Here is a 23171-nt window from a genome sequence, read left to right as displayed (position 1 = left end):
AAAAAAAAAAAAAAAAAAAAAAAAAATTAGCTAGGCGTGGTGGCACGCGTCTGTAGTCCCAGCTACTCTGGAGGCTGAGGCAGGAGAATTGCTTGAACTCGGGAGGCGGAGGTTGCAGTGAGCCGAGGTCGCGCCACTGCACTGTGGCCTGGCGCCTGGTGACGGAATGAGACTCTGTCTCAAAAAAATAAAATAAAATAAAATAAAATAAAATAAAATAAAATAACTGTGCGGGAGGCCACCCCACCCGTGGTGACCAGGGACCCGACTCAGCAGTGAAGTCGGGCAGCGTCGTCCTCAGGCTGCTTTTCAATTTCCTTGATAAATATGCAGGGTTTCTTTGCCAGTTGTAAAGCTACTAGCTCAAAGCAGGCTGGGTGACCTCAGACGGCTCCGCAGGGACCGGAAGGTCACTGGAGCCACTAGTGAAAATGATGCTGTCACTACCAACTCAAAAGACCACCTATCAATGTGCCATGTGCCACCCCCTGGAGCACACACATATACACACACACTCACACGTGTGTGCATTTGTACACCTCCCCCAGGAGCTGCAGCCAAGACGGGCATCCCACATCAGGGATGAATGGCAGGTCTGTCCCGCCAGCTGTGAGCTCTCTCCCACCCCAAGAAAGCAGCAGACTCAGACGGCGGAGCCTAGAGGAGCCCACGCAGTCTGTTCCCGGCACCGGTGCATGTGGAGGGATTTGAGGGCAGCGAAATGGAATCAGAAAGAGAAATCATCGACCTTCAAGTAAGTTCTCTCTGGAAGCGAGCAGAGGGGAAATTGGGAGCAGAGGTGAAGCTGGAAGAACAGAGGATTGTTACTTTAGTAACATATTCTCCGTCCCCCTTCTCTTTCTTACTCACCCCCTTCTCCAAATGCTCCCTAGGCTTTGTCCCTCTATTTTCTCTTTCTCTCCGTTTCCCTGTCTGGTTCTTCACTTTTTTGAAATATCTGAAAAACAGATTGGTTAAATCCCTCTTGGCTTCTGCTGCTTCTTGTCAGTCAAAGAGCTAATTAGATCCGTGTTACCAGAAAATGATTTCACATTCTGAGCAATGCTTTCCCGAAGCCCCAGGACAGCAGAGGCTTCTCTTAGAGCTGCTGGGCAGTTCTTTGGAGACAGGAAAGATAGGAGTTTTGAGGCTAGGAAGAGAGGCAGCTGGCCAAGTTTGCATTTTACAGGTTGGAAAAAAACTGGAGCCATTTCTCGGCTATCTTCACAAAGCTCTACTGTGTAGGACAGAAAGCGTCTCATTTGGACTGTGCAAGGAAAGGAAATCGGTGTAATCTCCTAGGAGGAGGCAGAGATGTGTGTCCCTCTCTAGCTGGGATGGGCTTGGAAGGCATCAGAGGTTCCAATCCACCACTGGAGGGGAAAGGGGTTGGATGTATGGTGAGAGGAGAACCAGACTGCGGGGAGCTGCACACCCTGACTCCCTGTTAATGGATAGAATAGAATCAATCCTGTGACCACTGCTGAGGTTGTGCAACATTTCAGAGAATGGAACAACTAAAGTGTGAAAAAGGACTGTTGAGATCAAGAACTTGTGATCCCTGAACCTGGTCCTCGAACAAAATCTCAACCAGCCACCCAATATATACTTCAGATTAAAGAAGAGCTGTTTTGTTGAAGCAGAGTATGTGCATGCGTCTCTCTCTCATTCTTTGTATGTGTTTTGGGCAGGGTGGCATAAGTCTGGCAGAGTCTCTGTCCTTGGCCCCTTCACCCCTGAGACACCACCAGGAACTTGTAGGACTGCTTGCTGTACTGTGTCAAAACTATTCACCTAGTACAACTGCATACCTAGTGTTGTTTTCCTGGATCGGCAGCCAATCCCCAGAACAGTCTCACCTCAAGGCTTGCTGGTCCCTCCAGCTGGAACCTTCTTTCCCTGGCTTATCTCCTGGCTGGCCCTTCCTAGTATATTCAGATCGCAGCTCAAATGTTACTTCCCCAGGGAGACCTCCTCTGACCAACCTCTTTATAGGATGGCTCCTCCCCAATTTGTCTTTATCATTTGTTTAATTTCTTTCTTTCTTTTTTTTTTTTGAGACAGGGTCTCACTCTGTTGCCTAGGCTGGAGTGCAGTGGTGCGATCTCGGCTCACTGCGATCTCGGCTCACTGCAACCTCTGCCTCCCAAGTGGCTGGGATTACAGGGTTCAAGCAATTCTCCGGCCTTAGCCTCCCAAGTAGCTGGGATTACAGGCACTCACTACCATGCCTGTCTAATTTTTGTATTTTCAGTAGAGACAGGTTTCACCTTGGTCAGGCTGGTGTCAAACTCCTAACCTTGCGATCTGCCTGCCTCGGCCTCCCAAAGTGCTGGGATTACAGGTGTGAGCCACTGCACCCGGCCTGTTTAATTTCTTTCATAGTACTGCTCACCACCTGAAGTTACATTGCTTATTTATTTAGCAGGTATTGCCTGTCACTTTCACTAGGACACAAGATCTCCCAGAGCAGTGCCTCCCCTGTTTTATTCATTGCTGCAGCCCCAGTGCATGAGGCAACTCTTGGTACACAGTAAGTGCTTTGGAAAACATTTATTCAATGAGTGAGTTAAGGAAGCCATGATAGGAATAAGGTCATTTAATCAGCCCAAGACCTCCAATCCGTAGGAATAAGGTCATTTAATCAGCCCAAGACCTCCAATCCAGGTCTTCTGTCCCTAGGGTGTATTTTCTTGTTACTTTTCCTAGCTCTTGTCTCTGTAAGATCTTTGGTAGTTAAGGAAATTGGAAGTAGTTAAGGAAAATTGTGTCTATCTCTAGTAGGAAACTAAGGTGTTAGTGTACATTTCTCTTCATTTGTCATTCACTCTCTTCTAATATGAGATTTAATTCTCGTATCTTCCTCACATTTTCCTTTGGTCAGAAGGTTATCCATTACTTTCTACAGTTTCTTGTCCACCTTTGGCTGGGCACGGTGGCTCGTGCCTGTAATTCTAGCTTTTTGGAGGCCAAGGCAGGAGGATCACTTGAGCTCAAGAGTTAGAGACCAGTTGGCCAGGCATGGTGGCCCAACCTGTAATCCTAGCACTTTGGGACGCTGAGGCAGGTGGATCACGAGGTCAGGAGTTTGAGACCAGTCTGACCAACATGGTGAAACCCCATTTCTACTAAAAATACAAAAATTAGCCAGGCATAGTGGGTGGCATGCACCTGTAATCCCAGCTACTCAGGAGGCTGAGGGAAGAGAATTGCTTGAATCTGGGAGGCAGAGGTTGCAGTGAGCTGAGATTGCGCCACTACACTCCATCCTAGGGGTCAGAGTGAGATTCTGTCTCAAAAAAAAAAAAAAAAAAAGAGTTAGAGACCAGCCTGGGCAATATAGCAAGACCCTATCTCTATTAAAAATTAATAATTAACTAGGCATGGTGGCGTGCACCTGTAATCCCAGCTACTTGGGAGGGTAAGGACTGTTTGAAGCCAGGAGTTCCAGGTTGCAGTGAGCTACAGACATGCCATTGCACTCCAGCCTAGGCAGCAGAGCCAGGCCCTATCTCTAAAAGCAAAACAATAGGCCGGGCACAATGGCTCATGCTTGTAATCCCAGCGCTTTGGGAGGCCAAGGCAGGTGGATCCCCTGAGGTAGGGAGTTCGAGACCAGCCTGACCAACATGGATAAACCCCATCTCTACTAAAAATACAAAATTAGCCAGGTGTGGTGGTGCATGCCTACAATCCCAGTGACTCAAGAGGCTGAGGAAGGAGAACCACTTGAACCCAGGAGGCGGAGGCTATGGTGAGCTGAGATTGTGCCATTGCACTCCAGCCTGGTCAACAAGAGTGAAACTCTCTCTCTCTTAAAAAAACAAAACAGAACAAAAAAAACAAAAAACAATAACACTGTTTAGTTAAAACAATGTTTCCCCAAAATGTGGTACAATGATACCAATGGGTAGTAAAGGTACTATCAATGGCTGACACGTTTTTATTATAGTGATTATCTTTAAAGTTATAATATTCATTAGAAAGAGCATAGTAACCTATCAGACCTATGATTCCATTTTTTTTTTTTTGAGATGAAGTTTTGCTCTTGTCGCCCGAGCTGGAGTACAATAGTGTGATCTCGGCTCACTGCAACCTCCACCTCCTGGGTTCAAGCGATTCTCCTGCCTCAGCCTCCTGAGTAGCTAGGATTACAGGTACCCACCACCATACCCAGCTAATTTTTGTATTTTTAGTAGAGATGGGGTTTCACCATGTTGGCCAGGCTGGTCTCGAACTCCTGACATTGTGATCCTCCCGCCTCAGCCTCCCAAAGTGCTCGGATTACAGGCATGAGCTATTGCGCCCGGCCTAGCCTTTGAATCTTCTTTGGTGAGGTGTCTGTTCAGGTGTTTTGCCCATTTTTAGTGGAGGTTATTTTCTCATTGTTGAATTTTAAGAGTTCTTTGACTGTTTTGGATAGCAACCCATTATTAGATGCACCTTTTTTTTGCATTTTTGGTAGAAACAGGGTTTCACCATGTTAGACAGGCTGGTCTGGAACTCCTGACTTCAAATGATCCGCCCGCCTCAGCCTCCCAAAGTGCTGGGATTACAGGCGTGAACCACCACGCCGAACCAGTTCAAAATATTTTAAAATTTCTCTTGATACTTCTTCTTTGACCCAAGTGTTGTTTGAAAGCATGTTGTTTAATTTTCACATATTTGAAAGATTTCAAGTTAACTTTCTGTTATTGATTTCTAGTTTAATTCCACTGTGTTCTGAGAATAGATTTTGTATGATTCTATTCTTTTAAATTAGTTAAGGCATATTTTATGGCCTAGAATGTGGTCTGTCTTGATGAATGTTTTGTGTGGGCTTGAGAAGAATGTATATTCTGCTACTGTTGGATGAAAAGTATATGCATGTCAATTATATCCAGTTGATTGATGGTGCATTGAGTTCAACTATGTCTTTACTGATTTTCTACCTGCTGATCTGTCCATTTCTGAAAGAGGGGTGTTAAGTCTCCAACTGTAATAATACATTAATCTATTTATCCTTACAGTGCTAAGAGTTTTTGCCTCACATAGTTTGACACTCTGTTGTTAGGTGCGTGCATGTTAAGAATTGTTGTGAGGCGCGGTGGCGCACACCTGTAATCCCAGTACTTTGGGAGGCCAAAGTGGGTGGATCATTGAGGTCGGGAATTTGAGACCAGCCTGAGCAACATGGAGAAACCCCGTCTCTACTAAAAATAAAAAATCAGCCAGTCATGGTGGTGTATGCCTGTAATTCTAGCTACTAGGGAGGCTGAAGCAGGAGAATCGCTTGAAACTGGGAGGTGGAGGTTGTGGTGAGCTGAGATCGCGCCATTGCACTCCAGCCTGGGCAACAAGAATGAAACTCCATCTCAAAAAAAAAAAAAAAAAAAGAATTGTTATGTTTTTGGTGATTTGACTCCTTTATCATTATGTAATACCTTTCTTTATCCTTGCTGACTTTCCTTGCTTGCTTTGAAGTTTACTCTGTCTGAAATTAATATAGTACTTCTTTTTTTTTTTTTTTTTTTTTTTTTTTTGAGACAGAGTCTTGCCGTGTTGCCCAAGCTGGAGTGCAGTGGCACGATCTTGGCTTACTGCAACCTCTGACTCCCTGGTTCAAGCAATTCTCGTGTCTCAGACTCCCAAGTAGCTGAGACTACAGGTGCCGGCCACCACACCTGGCTAAGGGACAGAGTCTCGCTCTGTCACTCAGGCTGGAGTGCAGTGGCACAATCTCAGCTCACTGCCACCTCTCCCTCCTAGGTTCAAGCAATTCTCTTGCCTCAGCCTCCCAAGTAGCTGAGACTACAGGCACGCGCTACCATGCTGGGCTAATTTTTGTATTTTTAGTAAAGACAAGGTTTCACCATGTTGGCCAGGCTGATCTGGAACTCCTGACCTCAAGCCACCTGCCTATCTCGGCCTCCCAAAGTGCTGGGATTACAGGTTTGAGCCACCTCGCCTAGCCTAACTTTTGTATTTTTGTAGAGACGGGGTTTCACTATGTTGGCCAGGCTGGTCTTGAACTCCTGAACTCGTGATCTGCCTGCCTCAGCCTCTAAAGTGCTGGGATTACAGACGTGAGCCACTGCATCTGGTCTTTTTGCCATTATTGTTAACATGTATTATTTTCCCTATCCATTTCCTTTTTTTTTTTTTTTGAGACACAGTCTTGCTTTGTCACCGAAGCTGGAGTGCAATGGCATGATCTCGGCTCACTGCAACCTCAGCCTCCCAAGTTCAAGCCATTCTCCTGCTTCAGTCTCTCAAGTAGCTGGGATTACAGGCACACACCACCACAGCCAGCTAATTTTTGTATTTTTAGTAGAGTCGGGATTTCACTATGTTGGCCAGGCTGGTCTCAAACTCTTGACCTCAGGTGATCTGCCCACCTCGGCCTCCCAAAGTGCTGGGATTACAGGCATGAGCCACCATGCCTGGCCCCATCCATTTACTTTTAATCTATCTATCTATCTATATATATATATATATTTTTTTTTTTTTGATACAAGGTCTTATTCTGTCACCCATCACCCAGGCTGGAGTGCAGTGGCATCATCTTGACTCACTGCAGCCTCAAATACCTGGGCTTAACCAATCTTCCTGCCTCAGCCTCCCAAGTAGCTAGGACTACAGGCACACACCACAACACCCAGCTGTTTTCTTATTTTTTGTAGAGGCAGGGTCTCACTATGTTGCCCAGGCTAGTCTTACTCCTGGCTTCAAGTAATCCTCCCATCTCAGCCTCCCAAAGTGCTGGGGTTACAGGGATGAGCTACTACACTCAGTGGATCAATATGTAACTTTATATTTAATGTGAGTTTCTTGTGCACAACATATAGTTGGGTCTTCTTTTTGTGACCATCCTGACAATTTCTGCCTTTGAATCGTACATTTAGACCATTGACATTCAAAGTGATTACTGATATAACTGGATCTACCACATTTGTTACTATCTTTCTATTTGTTGCCCTCATTCTTTGCTCCCATTTTTGTCTTCCACTTTTTAATTCTGCCTTTGGTGGTTTTAACTGAGGATTTTATATTATCTCATTTTCTCTCTGTTCATGGCATATCAGTTGTATTTTTTTTTAACTTTTTTTAGTTATTGCTCTAGACTTTGCAATTTACAAGTACAACAAATCCAAATGCACTTTCAAATAGCACTATACCATTTCATGGATAGTGTGAGTACCTTATAATAACAAAACAATCCTAATTCCTCCATCCTGTTTCGTGTATCATTGCTATCATTCATTTTACCCACACATATGTGTGTGTATATATATGTGTGCATATATTATAAAACATATACATAAGTATACATAATCAAATATATTGTTGATATTTTGATTTGGTTTGAACAATTAGATCAATTAAGTATAAGAAACAAAGTATTTCTTTGTATATCACAAATATATGAAATTTTTCTCTTTTTTTTTCTGTTTCTAAGACAGAGTTTTGCTCTTCTTGCCCAGTCTGGAGTACAATGGCTCAATTTCAGCTCACTGCAACCTCTGCTCCCATGTTCAAGTGATTCTCCTGCTCAGTCTCCCAAGTAACTGGGATTACAGGCACGCACCACCACGCCCAGCTAATTCTTGTATTTTTAATAGAGATGAGGTTTCACTATATTGGCCAGGTTGGTCTCGAACTCCTGACCTCAAGTGATCTGACCACCTCAGCCCCCAAAGTGCTGAATTGCAGTCATGAGCCATCTCTCCTGGCTGAAATTTTCATTTGTTAATTTTAAAAAAGAATAAAAAGAAAAGTTTTTCTTTTACCTTCATTTATTCTTTCTTTGATGTTTCCCTTTTCTTTAAGTAGATCTGAGTTTCTGACCTATTGCACTTTCCTCCTTTCTGGAACTCCTGGCCTCAAGTGATCTGCCCGCCTCAGCCTCCCAAAGAGCTGTTACAGACATGAGCCGCCATGCCCGGCTTCATTTTCCTTCTTTATAAATAACTTCTTTCAATATTTCTTGCAAGATAGAGCTACTAGCAACAAATCCTCCTAATTGTGTTTGTCTTAGAAAGTCTTTATTTCTCCTTCTCTTTAGAGGGATAATTTTGCAAGATAGAGAATTCCAGGTTGGTGGATTTTTTTCTTTCAATGCTTTGAATATTTCACTCCACTTTCTTCTTTACATGTTTCTGGAGAAATCAGATGTAATTCTTATCTTTGTTCTTTAATAGGTAAGACTTTGTTTTTCTTGTGGATACTTTCAGGACTTTTTCTTTGTCTTTGATTTTTTGGTAGTTCTTTGGGCATTTATCCTGCTTGATTTTCTCTGGATCTTCTGTATCTATAATTTAGCATCTGGCATTAGTTTGAGAAAAATGCTCAGTCATTATTGTTTCAAATATTTTTTCTGTTCTTTTCTGCCTCCTCCTTCAGTTATTTCTAGTACACATATATTGCACCTGTTGTAGTCCCACAGTTCTTGAACATTCTGTTCTACTTTCTCAGTCTTTGTCTCTTTGCCTTTCCATTTAGGGGCTTTCTATGAGGTATGCTTAAGCTCAGAGATTCTTTCCTTTGCCACGTCCAGTCTACTAATGAGCCCATGAATGGCATTCTTCATTTCTGTCAGTGTTTTCATCTCTGGCATTCCTTTTTGGTTCTCTCTTAGGGTGTTCATCTCTTCATTTCCATTGCCCGTCTCTTCTTGCATGCTGTCTGCTTTATTCATTAACACCCTTAGCATACTCAACATAGTTGTTTTAAATTCTTGGTCTGATAGAGTCCAATATCCTTGCCATATCTAGTTCTAATGCTGGCTCTTCTCTTCCAATTGTGTGTTTTGCCTTTTAGTATGCCTTGTAATTTTTTCTTGATTGTCAGATGTAGTGTATCAGGCAAAAGGAACTGCTAAGGATAGGCCCTAGTATGTGGTGGTAAAATGTGAGGGGAGGGGAAGCATTCTACGATTCTATGGTTGGATGTCAGTCTTTTAGTGAGCCTATGCCTCTGGAGTGAACATCACAAATGCTTCTAAGTGCCCCCACCTTACGTGGGTCAGGATAGCTACAGTGCTGAAATCGCGTCTTTGCCTTCCCCAGGTCACTGAGTGCTAATAAAGCCTCAGCAAGTTTGGCTCTGGTTAAACAGTTCTCCTGAGCTCAGGCCTTGTTAAGAAGAACAGACAGAATGCTCTGGCCTATTTTGAAATGTTTTCTCCCTTCCCCCTGCCAGAACCATGAAGAGATGTTTCTCTGACATTTACTGTAGAACTTGGGGCAGCTCCTAGAGGTAAAACTCACAAAAGCATTTCCTCCAATGCCCACTCCCATGACTGAGTCACCCTGGAGTTTTTAGCTTGTCCATTCTGAGCCTCCAAGCAATTTGTCAACCACAGTACAGGTTTTCCTAGCTGGCACTGGTTCCTGGGGAAAATTGCCCTTGTGAGTCTGCTCCAGTAAGCCATGACTCCCGGTATTCACCTGTCTGTCTCGCCAATCTTGAGGGCAGTGGTTTGCCCTATGTCCTTACCTCTCTTTTGAATCCAAGAAGAGTTGTTGATTCTTCAGTTTCCTCAGCTTTTTACTTGTTAGGATGGTATGGCTACTTCCAAGTGCCATACATGCAGAACCAGAACCCAGAAGTCTCTAGAAATATTTTTAAACGGAAGTTCCAGAAAACTGTTTGATAGTGTAATATGTGTCAAGAGATTTTAAAATGACTTGCCAGGCGCGGTGGCTTACAACTGCAATCCTAGCATTTTGGAAGGCCGAAACAGGAGGATCACTTGAGCTCAGTTCGAGACCAGCCTGTGCAACATGGTGAAACTCCATCTCTACTAAAAATATATAAATTAGCCAGCCACGGTGACTCACGCCTATAATCCCAGCACTTTGGGAGGCTAAGGTGGGCGGATCACGTGGTCAAGAGGTAGAGATCATCCTGGCCAACGTAGTGAAATCCCGTCTCTACTAAAAATACAAAAATTAGCTGGGCGTGGTGGCACATGCCTGTACTCCCAGCTACTTGGGAGGCTGAGGCAGGAGAATCGCTTGAACCTGGGAAGTGGAGGTTGCAGTGAGTCAAGATCGTGCCACTGTACGTCGGCCTGGTGACAGTGCAAGACTCCGTCTCAAAAAAAAAAAAAAAAAAAAAAAAAAATTAGCCGGTTATGGTGGCATGTACCTGTAATATCAGCTACTCAGAAGGCGGAGGCATGAGAATTGCTTGAACCTGGGAGGTGGAGGTTGCAGTGAGCTGAGATACAGCTGCACTGTACTCCAGCCTGGACAACAAAGTGAGACTCTATCTCTCATCTCCAAAAAAAAAAAAAAAAGACCTAATAATCTCACTTCTAGAATCGGCCTAAGAAAATGATCAAAGATGTGTTTAGATATGCAAAGATGTTCATTGAAATATTCATAACAAAAATGGAGAGTCCAATAATGCAGAAGTGGTTAAAGTTTGATATATCTGTAAATAAATGTCATGGAATAATATTATATGTTTTGGAAGAATACTTAAGGGAACAGCAAAATGCTAATCATGTGTTAATTTAAAAAAAGTAAGATACGGCCAGGCTCACACCTGTAATCCCAGCACTTTGGGAGGCCAAAGCAGGAGGATCATGAGGTCAGGAGGTTGAGACCATCCTGGCCAACGTGGTGAAACCCCGTGTCTATTAAAAAACAAAATTTAGCCAGGTGTGGTGGCGAGCGCCTGTAGTCCCAGCTACTTGGGAGGCTGAGGCAGGAGGATCACTTGAACCCGGGAGGCAGAGGTTGCAGTGAGCCGAGATCGTGTCACTGCACTCCAGCCTGGCAACAGAGCGAGACTCCATCTCAAAAAAAAAAAAAAAAAAAAAGTAAGATACATAAGCACATAAAGATTTCATCTCAATTTCCTTTAAAAATCATATAAAATAAATATGCGCCGGAGGAGGCTGAGGCAGGAGAATTGCTTGAACCCAGGAGGCGGAGGTTGCGGTGAGCCGAGATCGCGCCATTGCGCTCCAGCCTGGGTAACAAGAGCGAAACTCCGTCTCAAAAAAAAAAAAAAATGCGCCAGAAAACTATTGGAAAAAATAAACCAAAAGGTTAATACTAGTTATTTTTGGATTATGGGTTTATGAATGACTTATTTTCATCCATTACTTTTCTTTTCACTTTTTACTTCCTTTACACATTTTCTACTAACCCATATATTATATTTAGAATAGAAAAAAACTTGTAGTTTAAAAAAGAAAATTAGAGAAGCAGGTGTGCCTATATGCAAATGAATAGATTTCACAGGCTATTTTATATATACACACTAATACACACACACACACATATTTATACACTGTTTCTGATTTACTATAAAAAATAAACCTCTTGTCTGAACGAGGTGGCTCACATGTGTAATCCCAGTACTCTGGGAAGCCAAGGTGGATGGATCATCTGAGATCAGGAGATCGTGACCAGCCTGGCCAAGATGGTGAAACCATCTCTACTAAAAATACAAAAAAAAATTAAAATTAGCTAAGTGTGATGGTGGGCACCTGTAGTCCTAACTACTCAGGAGGCTGAGGCTGGATAATTACTTGAACTCGGGAGGCAGAGGTTGCAGTGAGCCAAGATCACACCATTGCACTCCAGCCTGGGTGACAAGAATGAAACTCCATCTCAAAAAAAAAAAAAAGGCCAGGCGTGGTGACTGACACTTGTAATTCCAGCAGTCTGGGAGGCCAAGGCGGACAGATCAGGAGGTCAAGAGTTCAAGACCAGCCTGGCCAACACAGTGAAACCCTGTCTCTACCAAAAATACAAAAATTAGCTAGATGTGGTGGCAGGCGCCTGTAGTCCCAGCTACTGGGGAGGCTGGGGCAGAAGAATTGCTTGAACTTGGGAGGTGGAGGTTGCAGTGAGCCTAGATTGCACCACTGCACTCCAGCCTGGGTGACAGAGCCAGACTCCATCTCAAAAAAAAAAAAAAAAAAAAGCATTTGTTGACTAATTGACTAATTGGTGTATCTAATTTGCCATGCACAGTGAAAGGGTCTTTCTTTCTTTCTTCTGTTTTTTTTTCTGTGTTTTCACAAGCCCCCTGGTGATCCCGATGCATACTAAGGTCTTAGAATCTCCACTTAAATCCATAACTGACTTGATGTATGGGGGATATGGAGGTTTCAAGACTGGCTCCTTTCTCCCAGGTAGTCCTGTAGCACTTGCACTAGACCTGGAGTACGCAGCGCACCCAGAGTCACCCAGAGATGTCAGCAGATCAAGGGGCCCAGGCTGGAGGAGATGCAAGGGAGGAGGAGCTGCCAGCCACTTTCTAACAAGACAAAGGTTCTCAGCCCCTCAAGTCCAGACTTCTTGTTTCAGTGTGAGGCACCTCCACACTGTCACTGCTACTAGTGCATGCCACATACTTGTGGGATTTACAGCCACTATGATGAGAGATGATTTGGGATTACTCCAACCTAGGAAAGAGATGTCTTTGACAGCACCCCCCCGACTAGAGAGATTAAACATAATGAAGGGCTCAGGTGAAGATGAATGTCTTTCTCCTGTCACCCAGCCCTGCCTCTCAGGAGAGGGGAGAAAGCTACTGAAGGCAGGACCAGGCGTGGTGGCTCACACCTGTAATTCCAGCACTTTGGGAGGCTGAGGTGGGTGGATCATGAGGTCAGGAGTTCAAGACCAGCCTGACCAATTTAGTGAAACTGTCTCTACTAAAAATACAAACATTAGGCAGGTGTGGTGGTGGGCACCTGTAATCCCAGCTACTCGGGAGACTGAGGCAGGAGAATCACTTGAATCTGGGAGGCAGAGGTTGTGGTGAGCTGAGATCGCGCCATTGCACTCCAGCCTGGGCAACAAGAGCAAAACTCCATTTCAAAAAAAAAAAAAGAAAGCTACTGAAGGCAAGAGTGGGCCTTCCCACGGGGCACCTGTGCACAGACACCTGAGGCATGGGGGAATATGCCTTCTACAGGGGTGGAGGAAAAAAGAAGCAGAGGGGCCTAGCATCCCTGAACAGTCTGAGGGTCTTGGGAACAGGAGGAGGGAGGGCAGGGGACAATGTGGAAGCCAGGTGGGAGACAGTGCCAGCCCAAAGTCTGTAGCATCACCTCCAAGCCTCTGTGAAAGAGCTCCCAGTATCCTGGAACGGTGAGCCTCTGAGCTAGAAGTTCACCAGGCTCCACGCCAGGAGAATGGAAAACCCCTGCGCCTCTCCAGAGGTGAACTCCCTGTTTCCACAATCCCTGTCCAGGGAAGCAGGTTTGTTTACCCCCAGGTTTGAGGGGTCAGGCTTAGGTCCTTGTTTTGTGTGTTTGTCTTGTGTCTCGGGTGTGAAGTCCAGTGACCAATTGTCTGCCCGGATACACACTTTCAGTCCTAATCTGTACACGGCCCACTCACACAGCTGGGACCTTTCCTCTTCAGCTGCAGTTTCCTAGAAATGTGACCGCCCAGTGTTGTGATTCAAACAGGGCTCAGTCCCAAGAGATAATGGGGCAGGGTGGGGTTGGTAGTGTTGATCTGTAATGCTAAGCCCTGCCTGTGTCCCTGTCCCTGTCTCTGTCTGTCTCTTTCTGGTTTTCACGGTCATCTGTGTAATTTAATGCTCAAACTCACATACCTTGTGAACTACCTTCACTAGGGTTGGGATGGGAGCAGAAATCTTGCAGAGCCCTTGACATAACCCGGTTGCTGCAATGGGGTCTCTGTAGATGGGATCCAGGCTGCTCCAGGCACTCATGGGCAGTGCCTTCCTGCCCCACAGAGCCTCCAGGCTGCGGAGCTCTGTGCTTTCAGGCCCTTGAGGGGCAGTCCACAAGGTGGTGGAAGCTCCTGTAGAAGCTGAGATTTCGCTTTACCATAAAGGAGAAAAACATATCCTGGGGGCTGTGGAGTAGCTTGAAAAGGAGGCAGATGGGTTGTAGGGGAGCACAGGGTAGACAAACAAGTCTTATGCTCAAGTTGCCACGAGTATCCTCAAGCCCTAAAAGATCAGTGTTGCCTGTGCTGGTTCCAGGATGCTGGTGAGATTGTGTGACAGAATTAGGAAAAGAGAGAAACCCTGTTATTTTGTTTTCCATTCTCCATGTGACCTGCAGTATTTTTCCTCCACCCATAAGCAGTCAAGCTTCCTCCCTCACCATCCCGATGTGACCTACTTATCTGCTCCCTTGAAAGGGAGGTACCCTGGAAGGCATCCCAGTCTGGGGCGGTTCTGTCTGAGTCTCAGAGACAAGCTCTTTAATAAGGAAAATCCAGAAACTGTAAAACTGGGGGGCAAGGTATTAGGGAGGCTGGAAAATGTTGGAGAAGAAGGAGAATGTCAGCTAGTGGTGCCACAGCAGAGTATTCGGTGGTGTGCCATCAGCCCTTATGGCTGACTCATGCCATGACTAAGGGAAATTGGTCGTGGAGCCACCAAAGAGGGCAGATGTCAACTGCTGGAGCGAGTGCATGGACAGAAGAACAAGGAAAATAAAGTTCCAGCTCTTGCAGGTTGACCACTTTGTGCCCCTGCTTCACAGAGCTGTGATCTAATCCCTGAACCATCTTCCTTATCTGCAAAATGGGGATAATTTTTACCTCAGAAGACTGATGAAAATACTAAATAATTTACCCTCTATTCCTTCCTAGAGAAAACTTAAGCAGATTTCAGAACAAAGACACATAAATAACAGCTACTATTTATTTCTAAGTACCCACCCCATAAGAAGTCCTATATACATAGTTTTCTCACTCAATTCTGTGAGGAATACATTATGCTCATGGTACCAGTAAGGAATCTGAGGCCCAGAGGAATTAAATCACTTGTGCAAAGTCACCCAGCTAGCAAGCAGCAGAACTGAGGCCCGTACCCATGTCTGTCTGGCTCAAGGCATGTGCTGATTGACTGTAACATCATTTGCCTTCATGGGAAAGGATTTGGCAAAATGCTTGTCCCCAGATCTTAAGTAAATTTAGAATGCTGAGTCAGATTGGGGCCGAAGGAATCAAAGAATAATTGGGTTATATAATGATATGATTTTATGCTAATCTTGGCACTACAGAGAGATTGTCTTGCACTCTGAAGACTGTAGCTGCCTATCTGGTCTCTAGCCGCTCGGCCTTCAGTCTGGCCTCCCTCCAATCCATTCTCCTCACTGTAACCACAGAGAACATTCTCCTGCCTCTATCAGTGGTTCCCGGCTGCCCTCAGGATTACATCCAAACCCAGTGAGGCCAGGTCTTGGCCTGTTCTTAGTGGCCTGTTCTTAGTAGGCCCTACCCCGTTTTTAAAATCAAATGCATTAAAATATACCCATATCACTTACTAAATATGAATTCTATCATGTAGAATTTTTGAAACAATTCATGATTTGAATTTTGGAATTATTAAATATTCATTTTTTTTCTATGTAGGTGCCAAAAAATTTTTTTTCAGGTCTCAGATACTTGGGATCTTCAGGAAGCCCACAGCCCAAGTACTGTGCATAGATTATGTAATAGTGAACAGCCCTGCGTGTGGGCCCTGTCCCCCTATCCTGCATGTCAGGCTTTCTGTAAATCCTTTTTCTTCTGCCTAGAACTTCGTTTCTGCTTATTCTAAAACTGTACACTGCCCACACTATTCCCCCTCCCTCCCTGCCCTACAGTCTATTATTTTGATGTAAGTTCATAATGCTTAATCTGTTTCCTCATCTTTAGAATGGGAATAGCAGCGGTACTTTATAGGATCATTAAGAAGATCGAATAAATTAATACGCCAAAGCCCTTCTACACAAAGTATCCTGGGAGCTTGTTGGAAATGCAGAATCTCAGGCCCCACCCCAGAGGTACTGAATCAGAACCTGCATTTTACCAAGATCCCCTGCGTTGGGCCCCACATTTATGTGTGAGAAACACTGCAGTCCCACACGGAAAACAATGCCTGTTGTATAATAAGCACTCAGTAAATGGTAGCCAGTATGAAGGTGATGAAAGGTCAGGTTTTCACAGCTGTTTCTGGTTTTCCTTCTTGCTTTACCTTGCAAGCTCTATCTAGTTCAGTGGTTCTCAAACGGCGCTCCCGGGAAACTGTGGCACCCTGGGAGTCGGCCCATGGCACTTCAGCTAATGCTGAGGTGGTAATGAAGACCACGGTTCCGGTACTCAGGTACCGTCGCTCCCTCTGCAGAGGGAGACACATGAGGAAATGAGCAGTTGCAACAGGTGGTATCATAAGGGTTACCAAAAAGGGAAGTAGAGGTGCTGGTGGACCTAGTGGGGTCAAGGAAAGTGTTATCTAAGACCTGAGAGATGAGCTGGTAACTCAAGATTCCCCCCAAAAGTGGCAAAATAGTTTCTACTGGAAAAGTCAACTGACTGCTTCCATTATGTGAGCGGGGAGGGAGTTCCAGAAAAGATGTGACCTCTTGGCTGATGGCAGAGTAGCTGCGGTAAGGCGCGGCTCAAACTGCCGCCGCGAAGAAAAAATGTTGGCTTTGGCTTCGCTGCAAACCAGCCGCTCAGAGGCCGTACAATGCTTCATCTCTCCGAGCCTCGGCTTCCTCATCTCCAGGCCTACAATGACGACACGCCCCACAGGTCTTGTGAGGATTAAGTGAGGGGACAGGATGTACAGTTCCAGGCACAGGGTCGTGTTCCCGAATCAAGGGTTTCTTCCCTTCGCCCCTTCCCTCGTTTGTGAACCGCGTCGCCGCGGAGCGGATGTAGGCCCGAGGGCCGGTGCGGCCGCAGCCCCGACCCTTTCTTCCGGTCTCAGGAACCCCGCCCTCCCCTCCCCACCCCACCCGGCGCGAGGCTGGGAGGCTGCGGTGGTGCGGAGCCTCCAGACAGCAGCGCCGCCGCAGGGCAGCGCAGGAGGGTTGCTGAGGGTCACAGGTGGGGCGCTGTGAGCGAGAAGACCGGGCCTGGGGTGTTCCTGGAGCCCTCGGTGGCCCTTGTTGGGGGCTCGGGCAGCTGCGGGGGACAAAGGGGCGCAGGGCGGCCGTGGGGAGCAGGGGGCGGGGTCCCGAGGCGAAGGCGCCGGTCTTGGGGAGGTGAAGGTTCCTGGGCTAAGCAGGCGGCCGCGGCCTTCGCAGGGCGACTCAGGGGAGCGGCAGGACGGCCCCAGGCGCTGGGCCAAGAGGCCGCGGCGGCCCGGCTGGCTGGGGAGGGAGGGCCGGGCCCGCTGGCGCGGAGCGGGTCGGGGGCGGCGGCGGGGGCCCGGGAGCGCGAGGGCGCGGGGCCCGCGGAAACCAGGTCAGCTGACGCAGGCCGGCGAGCCGGGCAGGGGAGCGGGGCCCCGAGCCCACTTCCCGCATCCGGTCCTCCGCGCGCTCGGGGCTTGGCTTTGAGCTCTGACTCTGTCACGTGGTTTCATCTCTTCCTTCCCCCGTAGGAGGCCCAGGGCCACCCTTTCCCGACGCAAAACTAGCCCTGCGCCCCCTCACCTTCGTCTCCCCTTGGTCCCCTACCCCCAACCTGCCCCGTCCATGGGCAGCGCCGCCAGCTGCAGAGTCTGGGGAGCGCCAGTCTGGGCTATTTCGGTTCCTTTTTTCTCACAGGAGTCCTTGATTTCTGAGTTTCCCCTAGGCTTCCCTTCAGTTATTAATAATAATAGCTTAGAGCGCGGTGGCTCACGCCTGTAATTCCAGCACTTTGGGAGGCCGAGGCGGTCAGACCACCTGAGGTCAGGAGTTCGAGACCAGCCTGGCAAACCTGGAGAAACCTCGTCTCCACTAAAAATACAAAAATTAGCCGAGCGTGGTGGCGGGCGCCTGTAATCCCAACTGCTCGGGAGGCTGAGGCAGGAGAATCGCTTGAATCCGGGAGGCAGATGTTGTAGTGAGCCGAGAACGCGCCATTGCACTCCATCGTGGGCAACAAGAACGAAACTTTGTCTCAAAAAAACAAAACAAAACAAAAAAACTACCACTTCCTGGGCCCTTTGTATGAAGCAGGCATTTTGCATAGATTTGTTTTCTCTCTGATTTTTTAGGACCACCGTATAAGTATTATTAACCCTGACTTACAGATGAGAAAACTTGAAGTTCAGGAAAGTTCTTGTGCTCAAGGTCACAGCTAGTCAATGGCTCAACTGGGATTCACATCTTAGGCTGTCAGACCTAAACTATGTGTCCTTTTTGGCCTGCCACGCCCACAGGGAAGGCCCGTGCCAGGACCATGTTGAACCGTGGTGTTCTGCTAGATTCTACCCTAAAGGAGCATTGTCCTCAAAGACAGATATTTTCTGAGCCAGTCTAGGAAATAACGTAGCTCCAGGGCAGTGTTAGAAGAGACTTCCCCTACAGCCTGTTTCTTTAGCACTAGAGTCTGATCAGAGCTAGCGATCTAGAATTCTTTTTTTTTTTTTTTTTTTTTTTTTTTGAGACGGAGTTTCGCACTTGTTACCCAGGCTGGAGTGCAATGGTGCGATCTCGGCTCACCACAACCTCCGCCTCCTGGGTTCAGGCAATTCTCCTGCCTCAGCCTCCTGAGTAGCTGGGATTACAGGCACACGCCACCATGCCCAGCTAATTTTTTGTATTTTTAGTAGAGACGGGGTTTCACCGTGTTGACCAGGATGGTCTCGATCTCTTGACCTCGTGATCCACCCGCCTCGGCCTCCCAAAGTGCTGGGATTACAGGCTTGAGCCACCGCGCCCGGCCTTAGAATTCTTTCCTGACTTCCAGGAGAAGCATTTTGATTTGGGGCACATTCCTGTTCCCATCCTAATTGCCTCTCCCCACGCCTTTCACTCTGGTGAAAAGTAGGCTTTGCTTTTGTCCAGAGACTCTCCAACTGGAGCCCACCTTCAGATCAACATAGACATCAACCTAGAGAATCTGCAAAGCTGGAGGAGGAGGGGGTGGGGTAGCGGGAGGGAAGGGAGGCAGGAGGAACAACTCAGTGCAGCCACTTTCCGACCTCCCTTCCCAGTTGGAAGGTAGAGCTGTTCCAGAAGGGAGAAGCAGTAGTTTTGAAAACCAGAGAGCAGTCTGCACATGGAAGGCAGAATTTTTGTTCTGATGAGACATCAGGAGGGCAATGACTGGTTTTCATTATTTGAAAATAGTACAAGCACATTGTAAAATAATTTGACCTCATAAACATGATTACATAAGAGAAAAGCCTGAAAACCACCTGGAGGACCCATACCTTAAAAACTCTAGACAGAGGGTACACAAACAATTTATGAAAATCACTTCTAACCCCAGTCTCTCAGCTGCAGCCTCCCATTCTTCCAGGACTGAAGTTGGGAGTGGACTGTAGCACTGGAGCCACAGTGGAGAGGTTGGAGTGCGGTGGTGGAATGAGGGTATAATCCTCCTTTTCTGTCTGAGTAAACAAAATACTAACAAAACAATTAAAAATAAAAATGTGGCCTAACACAGTGGCTCACACTTGTAATCCCCAGCACTTTGGAAGGCTGAGGCGGGCGGATCACTTGAGGCCAGGAGTTCAAGACCAGCCTGGCCGACTTGGTGAAACCCTGTCTCTACTAAAAAATACAAAAATTAGCCGTACTCGGGAGGCTGAGGAATGAGAATCACTGGAACCCTGGAGGCTGAGGTTGCAGTGAGCCCATTTTGTACCACTACACCCCAGCCTGGGTGACAGAGCAAGACTCTCAAAAATAAAATAAAGAACCATTAAGAGGAAAGGAGAAATAGAAGTCAAGCACTGGGGATGAATTAATGACTGTAGTTGAGACTAAACGCCCTGCTGTCATTGAAAGGGAGGCCTGAGCAAATTGTATTGGAAGAAATACACTTTAACTTTGTTCAGGCAAGGAGCCCTGAGACCTGTCTTTTTTTTTAAGCCTCAGTTGCCACATTTGTAAAGCAAGGATTTTGGATATGATGGTTCCTAAACTGCCTCCGAGTTTGGAAACTTTGATTCTGAGATGCCAAGATATTTCCATTAAGTGATACCCAACTCTTCCATCTCAATACCTTGTTAATCATCTGACTAACTGCTCAGCTTTCCTGCTTTTGTGAGGTCATTACTGCCAGTTCCAAGTGCATTTGGCTGCCAGAGAGCAAACATTCTGTGTGTGAACCGGGGTACATATTGCTGTGACAATAGGTCTGGCACATTGCAGGGATGCTGATTTAACCTGAAACGGCACTCTAAACACAGTGTCATCTCCAGTACACTATTCCGGGGCCTGGGCCTGGGCAAAGTCTTCTAATTTGCTTTTAGATGGCATCAATCTTCATTCTTCAGGCCTTTGAGGAGCCAAGAATCAGAATCCCAATCTTATACCTTGTACCTATGTTTTTATAAAAGTTAACACATCTACCCCTGCTGCTTTCAATCAGGTGGGATTTGTTACACCTGGACCATCATTACCGAGATTAATAGCGGAAGTTGTGCTTGATATGATCGAGGGTTGGGGCTGGAACCCGTCCTCAGGAGGCACTTGCTGGGGCGATCTCTGTCTATCACTTGACTAACACAGTCACAGCAAATGGTCATGTTCTCTCATTAGCAGCCCACACATAGTTTCCAGAAGGCATCAGTAGCTCCTTATAGGTACCTCAAACCTACAAGTCCATAAACAGAGCCATAGATTAGGGTAGGAATGGGGATTTTTTTTTTCCTTTTCCATTATTTCTTGCACAGCATTCTGAGTACCATCACTGAGGCATACATGAAAAGTAGAAATAAAGAAAAGCACCTTCAGCAGAGAGGCTGAAGACTCAGGCTCCTAAGTTAGACTGTCTGGGCTTGAATCCTGGGTCAGCCACTTCCTTGCTGTGCTGTCTGACCTAGGGCAAGTTACTTCACCTCTCTGTGCCTCAGTGTCTTAAAACTATAGTGAGGGTTAAATGAGATAATTTATATGAATCACTATGAGCAATGCCTGCCCTATACATATGCTACATAAGTGTGACTATTATTGTGGCCAGTCCTATGGAAACTGACTTAGACAGTTATTCAACATTGACTGCAGGCCGGGTGAGGTGGCTCACGCCTGTAATCCCAGCACTTTGGAAGGCTAAGGCAAGCAGATCACCTGAGGTTGGGAGTTTGAGACCAGCCTGACCAACATGGAGAAACCCTGTCTCTACTAAAAATACAAAAATTAGCCGGGTGTGGTGGTGCACACCTGTAATCCCAGCTACTTGGGAGGCTAAGGCAGGAGAATCACTTGAACCTGGGAGACGGAGGTTACAGTGAGCTGAGATTACACCATTGCACTCCAGCCTGGACGACAAGAGTGAAACTTGGTCTCAAAAAAAAAAAAAAAATACAGTTCTTTTTGAAAGGGAAAATACAGGAAATTACTGAGTTCTGCCACATTAGATTGTAGCAAATGTCTGTGACTAGGGGTATGTAGGAGGAAGGAGATAAACAGATGGATGGACCAGACCCTTGTTTCTTCTACTTCCTTCTGCATAGAGGGTTTTGTACTGCACCTGATTGCTTTAATTTTGGGGGGCAAAATAATATGAACTGGAAATCTCCATGTCACAATATGTAGATCCACCTTATTATTTGTAACTGTTGCAGAGTATTACTTACTATGGATATACTCTAGATTATTTACAGATTCCCATATGCTGATTAATACTGATCTGATGTTCACTGTGTACTGGATGTGTATTGTGCTTTAGCACCTAGGTGCTAGAGCAGGGTAGAGCACCTTACCAAGAGGTTTGTAATTTTGTGGGGGAGTTCAAGACTTACATAAAATAATTGGAAACCAGTACAAGAACCTGTGTATAAAATATTAAACTGGATTAAAACTAAGCGTCAGTGCTAGAGTAATACTCAGTAGTGGGTGAAAAAATCAGATTTAATAGGAAATAACAACACATTGTATGCATATACTGGAGCGGAGGGCCCCGCTCGTGGATGCTCTGGCTGGAGTAGAGAGGAAATTTACCCTCTAGTTCCTCCAGCCTCCCTGAAAACTTACTCAAGACAAGAAGGACAAGTCTACTACACTCTCTTGACAAGCTACAGCACAGAAGCACAAGGGTGTCTTGGCAGGAGGTGGAATGCAGCAGGCCTAGGTGCTCTCCTGCAACTGGCTCAGCATGTGGGCAGCACCTTCCTCCCAAAGCACAGGGGTGCAGGGGAGAGTTCCCACTCTCACCTCTGGTAGGCCGTGTTGTCTTCCCTGAAGCACAAATGATACCAGTCCTTCAAGGTACAGTGACTCTGCTGAAGGAGCTGGAATGAGAACTCCCTTTTTTGGAGATCTTTAATCCTTTGTTTGGCCTGATTCCTTGGGAAGAACTCACAGGGTTGTGAGAACAGTTGCCCCACAGGGCCGAGCTGGGGACATTCTGTGCCTAGGTATTCATAAGCCAAGGCTGTATTTCTTTTACCCCACCCATAAGCACTAATCACTCACCTAAACCTGCAACACCTGGTTGCCACAGGGAATTGGGTTGTGTCAAAGCCCACGTGTAACATTCCTTCTGCAGGGCCCAGCCCAGCAGCATTTGGGGTACATTAATTGGGGTAAACCTTTTTCTTTCTTTTCTTTTCTTTTTTTTTTTTTTTTTTTGAGATGGAGTCTCACTCTGTCTTCCAGGCTGGAGTGCAATGGTATATTCTCTGTTTCCCAGGTTCAAGTGGTTCTCCTGCCTCAGCCTTCTGAGTTGCTGGGATTACAGGGTGGGTGCCTACCACCAAGCCTGGGTAATTTTTGTATTTTTTATAGAGAAGGGGTTTCACCATGTTGGCCAGGTTGGTCTCAAACTCCTGACCACAAGTGATCTGCCCACCTTGGCCTCCCAAAGTGCTGGGCGTACAGGTGTCAGCCACTGTACCTGGCTGAGGTCAACCTTTTGACCCCTAACCATATCTACTTACACTTCCACACTCTCTCTCCATACTCATAGGATAATTAATAATGAATTCCTAGAAAAATATGTTTTTATGTAGCTCTGTGCAAAGCATGGGGTTTGGAAAGTTGGGGTGGGAAGGTTGTAAGACCTGGCCAGGCATGGTGGCTCATGCCTGTAATTCTAGCACTTTGGGAGGTTGAGGCAGATTGCCTGAGCCCAGGAGTTCGAGATTAGCCTCGGCAACATAGTGAGAAACCTTCTCTCTGAAAAGTTTGAAAATTAGCTGGTTGTGGTGGCACGTGTCTGTCATCGCAGCCACTTGGGAGGCTGAGGCAGGAGGATCACAGGAGCTTGGCTGCAGTGAGCCGTGATTGTGCCACTGCACTCCAGCCTGGAACAGAGCCAGAAGACTCTGTCTCATGAATAAATAGATCTCAAAATATATATATA

General features: G+C 46.3%; 1 protein-coding gene and 1 long non-coding RNA gene across 2 annotated transcripts in view; one reads left to right on the top strand and one right to left on the bottom strand.

The window, feature by feature from the left end:
- The first annotated feature begins 316 nt into the window (after nucleotides 1–316).
- NINJ2 (ninjurin 2) overlaps nucleotides 317–23171 on the top strand; it is a 104856-nt gene continuing 82001 nt past the window's right edge. The window contains exon 1 of the mRNA XM_032254414.1: nucleotides 317–754. Coding sequence (XP_032110305.1) covers nucleotides 722–754 — 33 coding nt within the window. The 5' untranslated portion in view covers nucleotides 317–721. The remainder of the gene's footprint in view (nucleotides 755–23171) is intronic.
- LOC116534198 overlaps nucleotides 19667–23171 on the bottom strand; it is a 5536-nt gene continuing 2031 nt past the window's right edge. Inside the window, exon 2 of the long non-coding RNA XR_004261624.1 lies at nucleotides 19667–20462. This is a non-coding gene — a long non-coding RNA (uncharacterized LOC116534198). The remainder of the gene's footprint in view (nucleotides 20463–23171) is intronic.

The sequence above is a fragment of the Sapajus apella genome, unplaced genomic scaffold, assembly GCF_009761245.1.
Source record: "Sapajus apella isolate SASKATOON/1434 unplaced genomic scaffold, GSC_monkey_1.0 scaffold86, whole genome shotgun sequence".
Lineage (NCBI taxonomy): Eukaryota > Metazoa > Chordata > Mammalia > Primates > Cebidae > Sapajus > Sapajus apella.
This window is presented reverse-complemented; position numbering and strand designations above follow the sequence as displayed.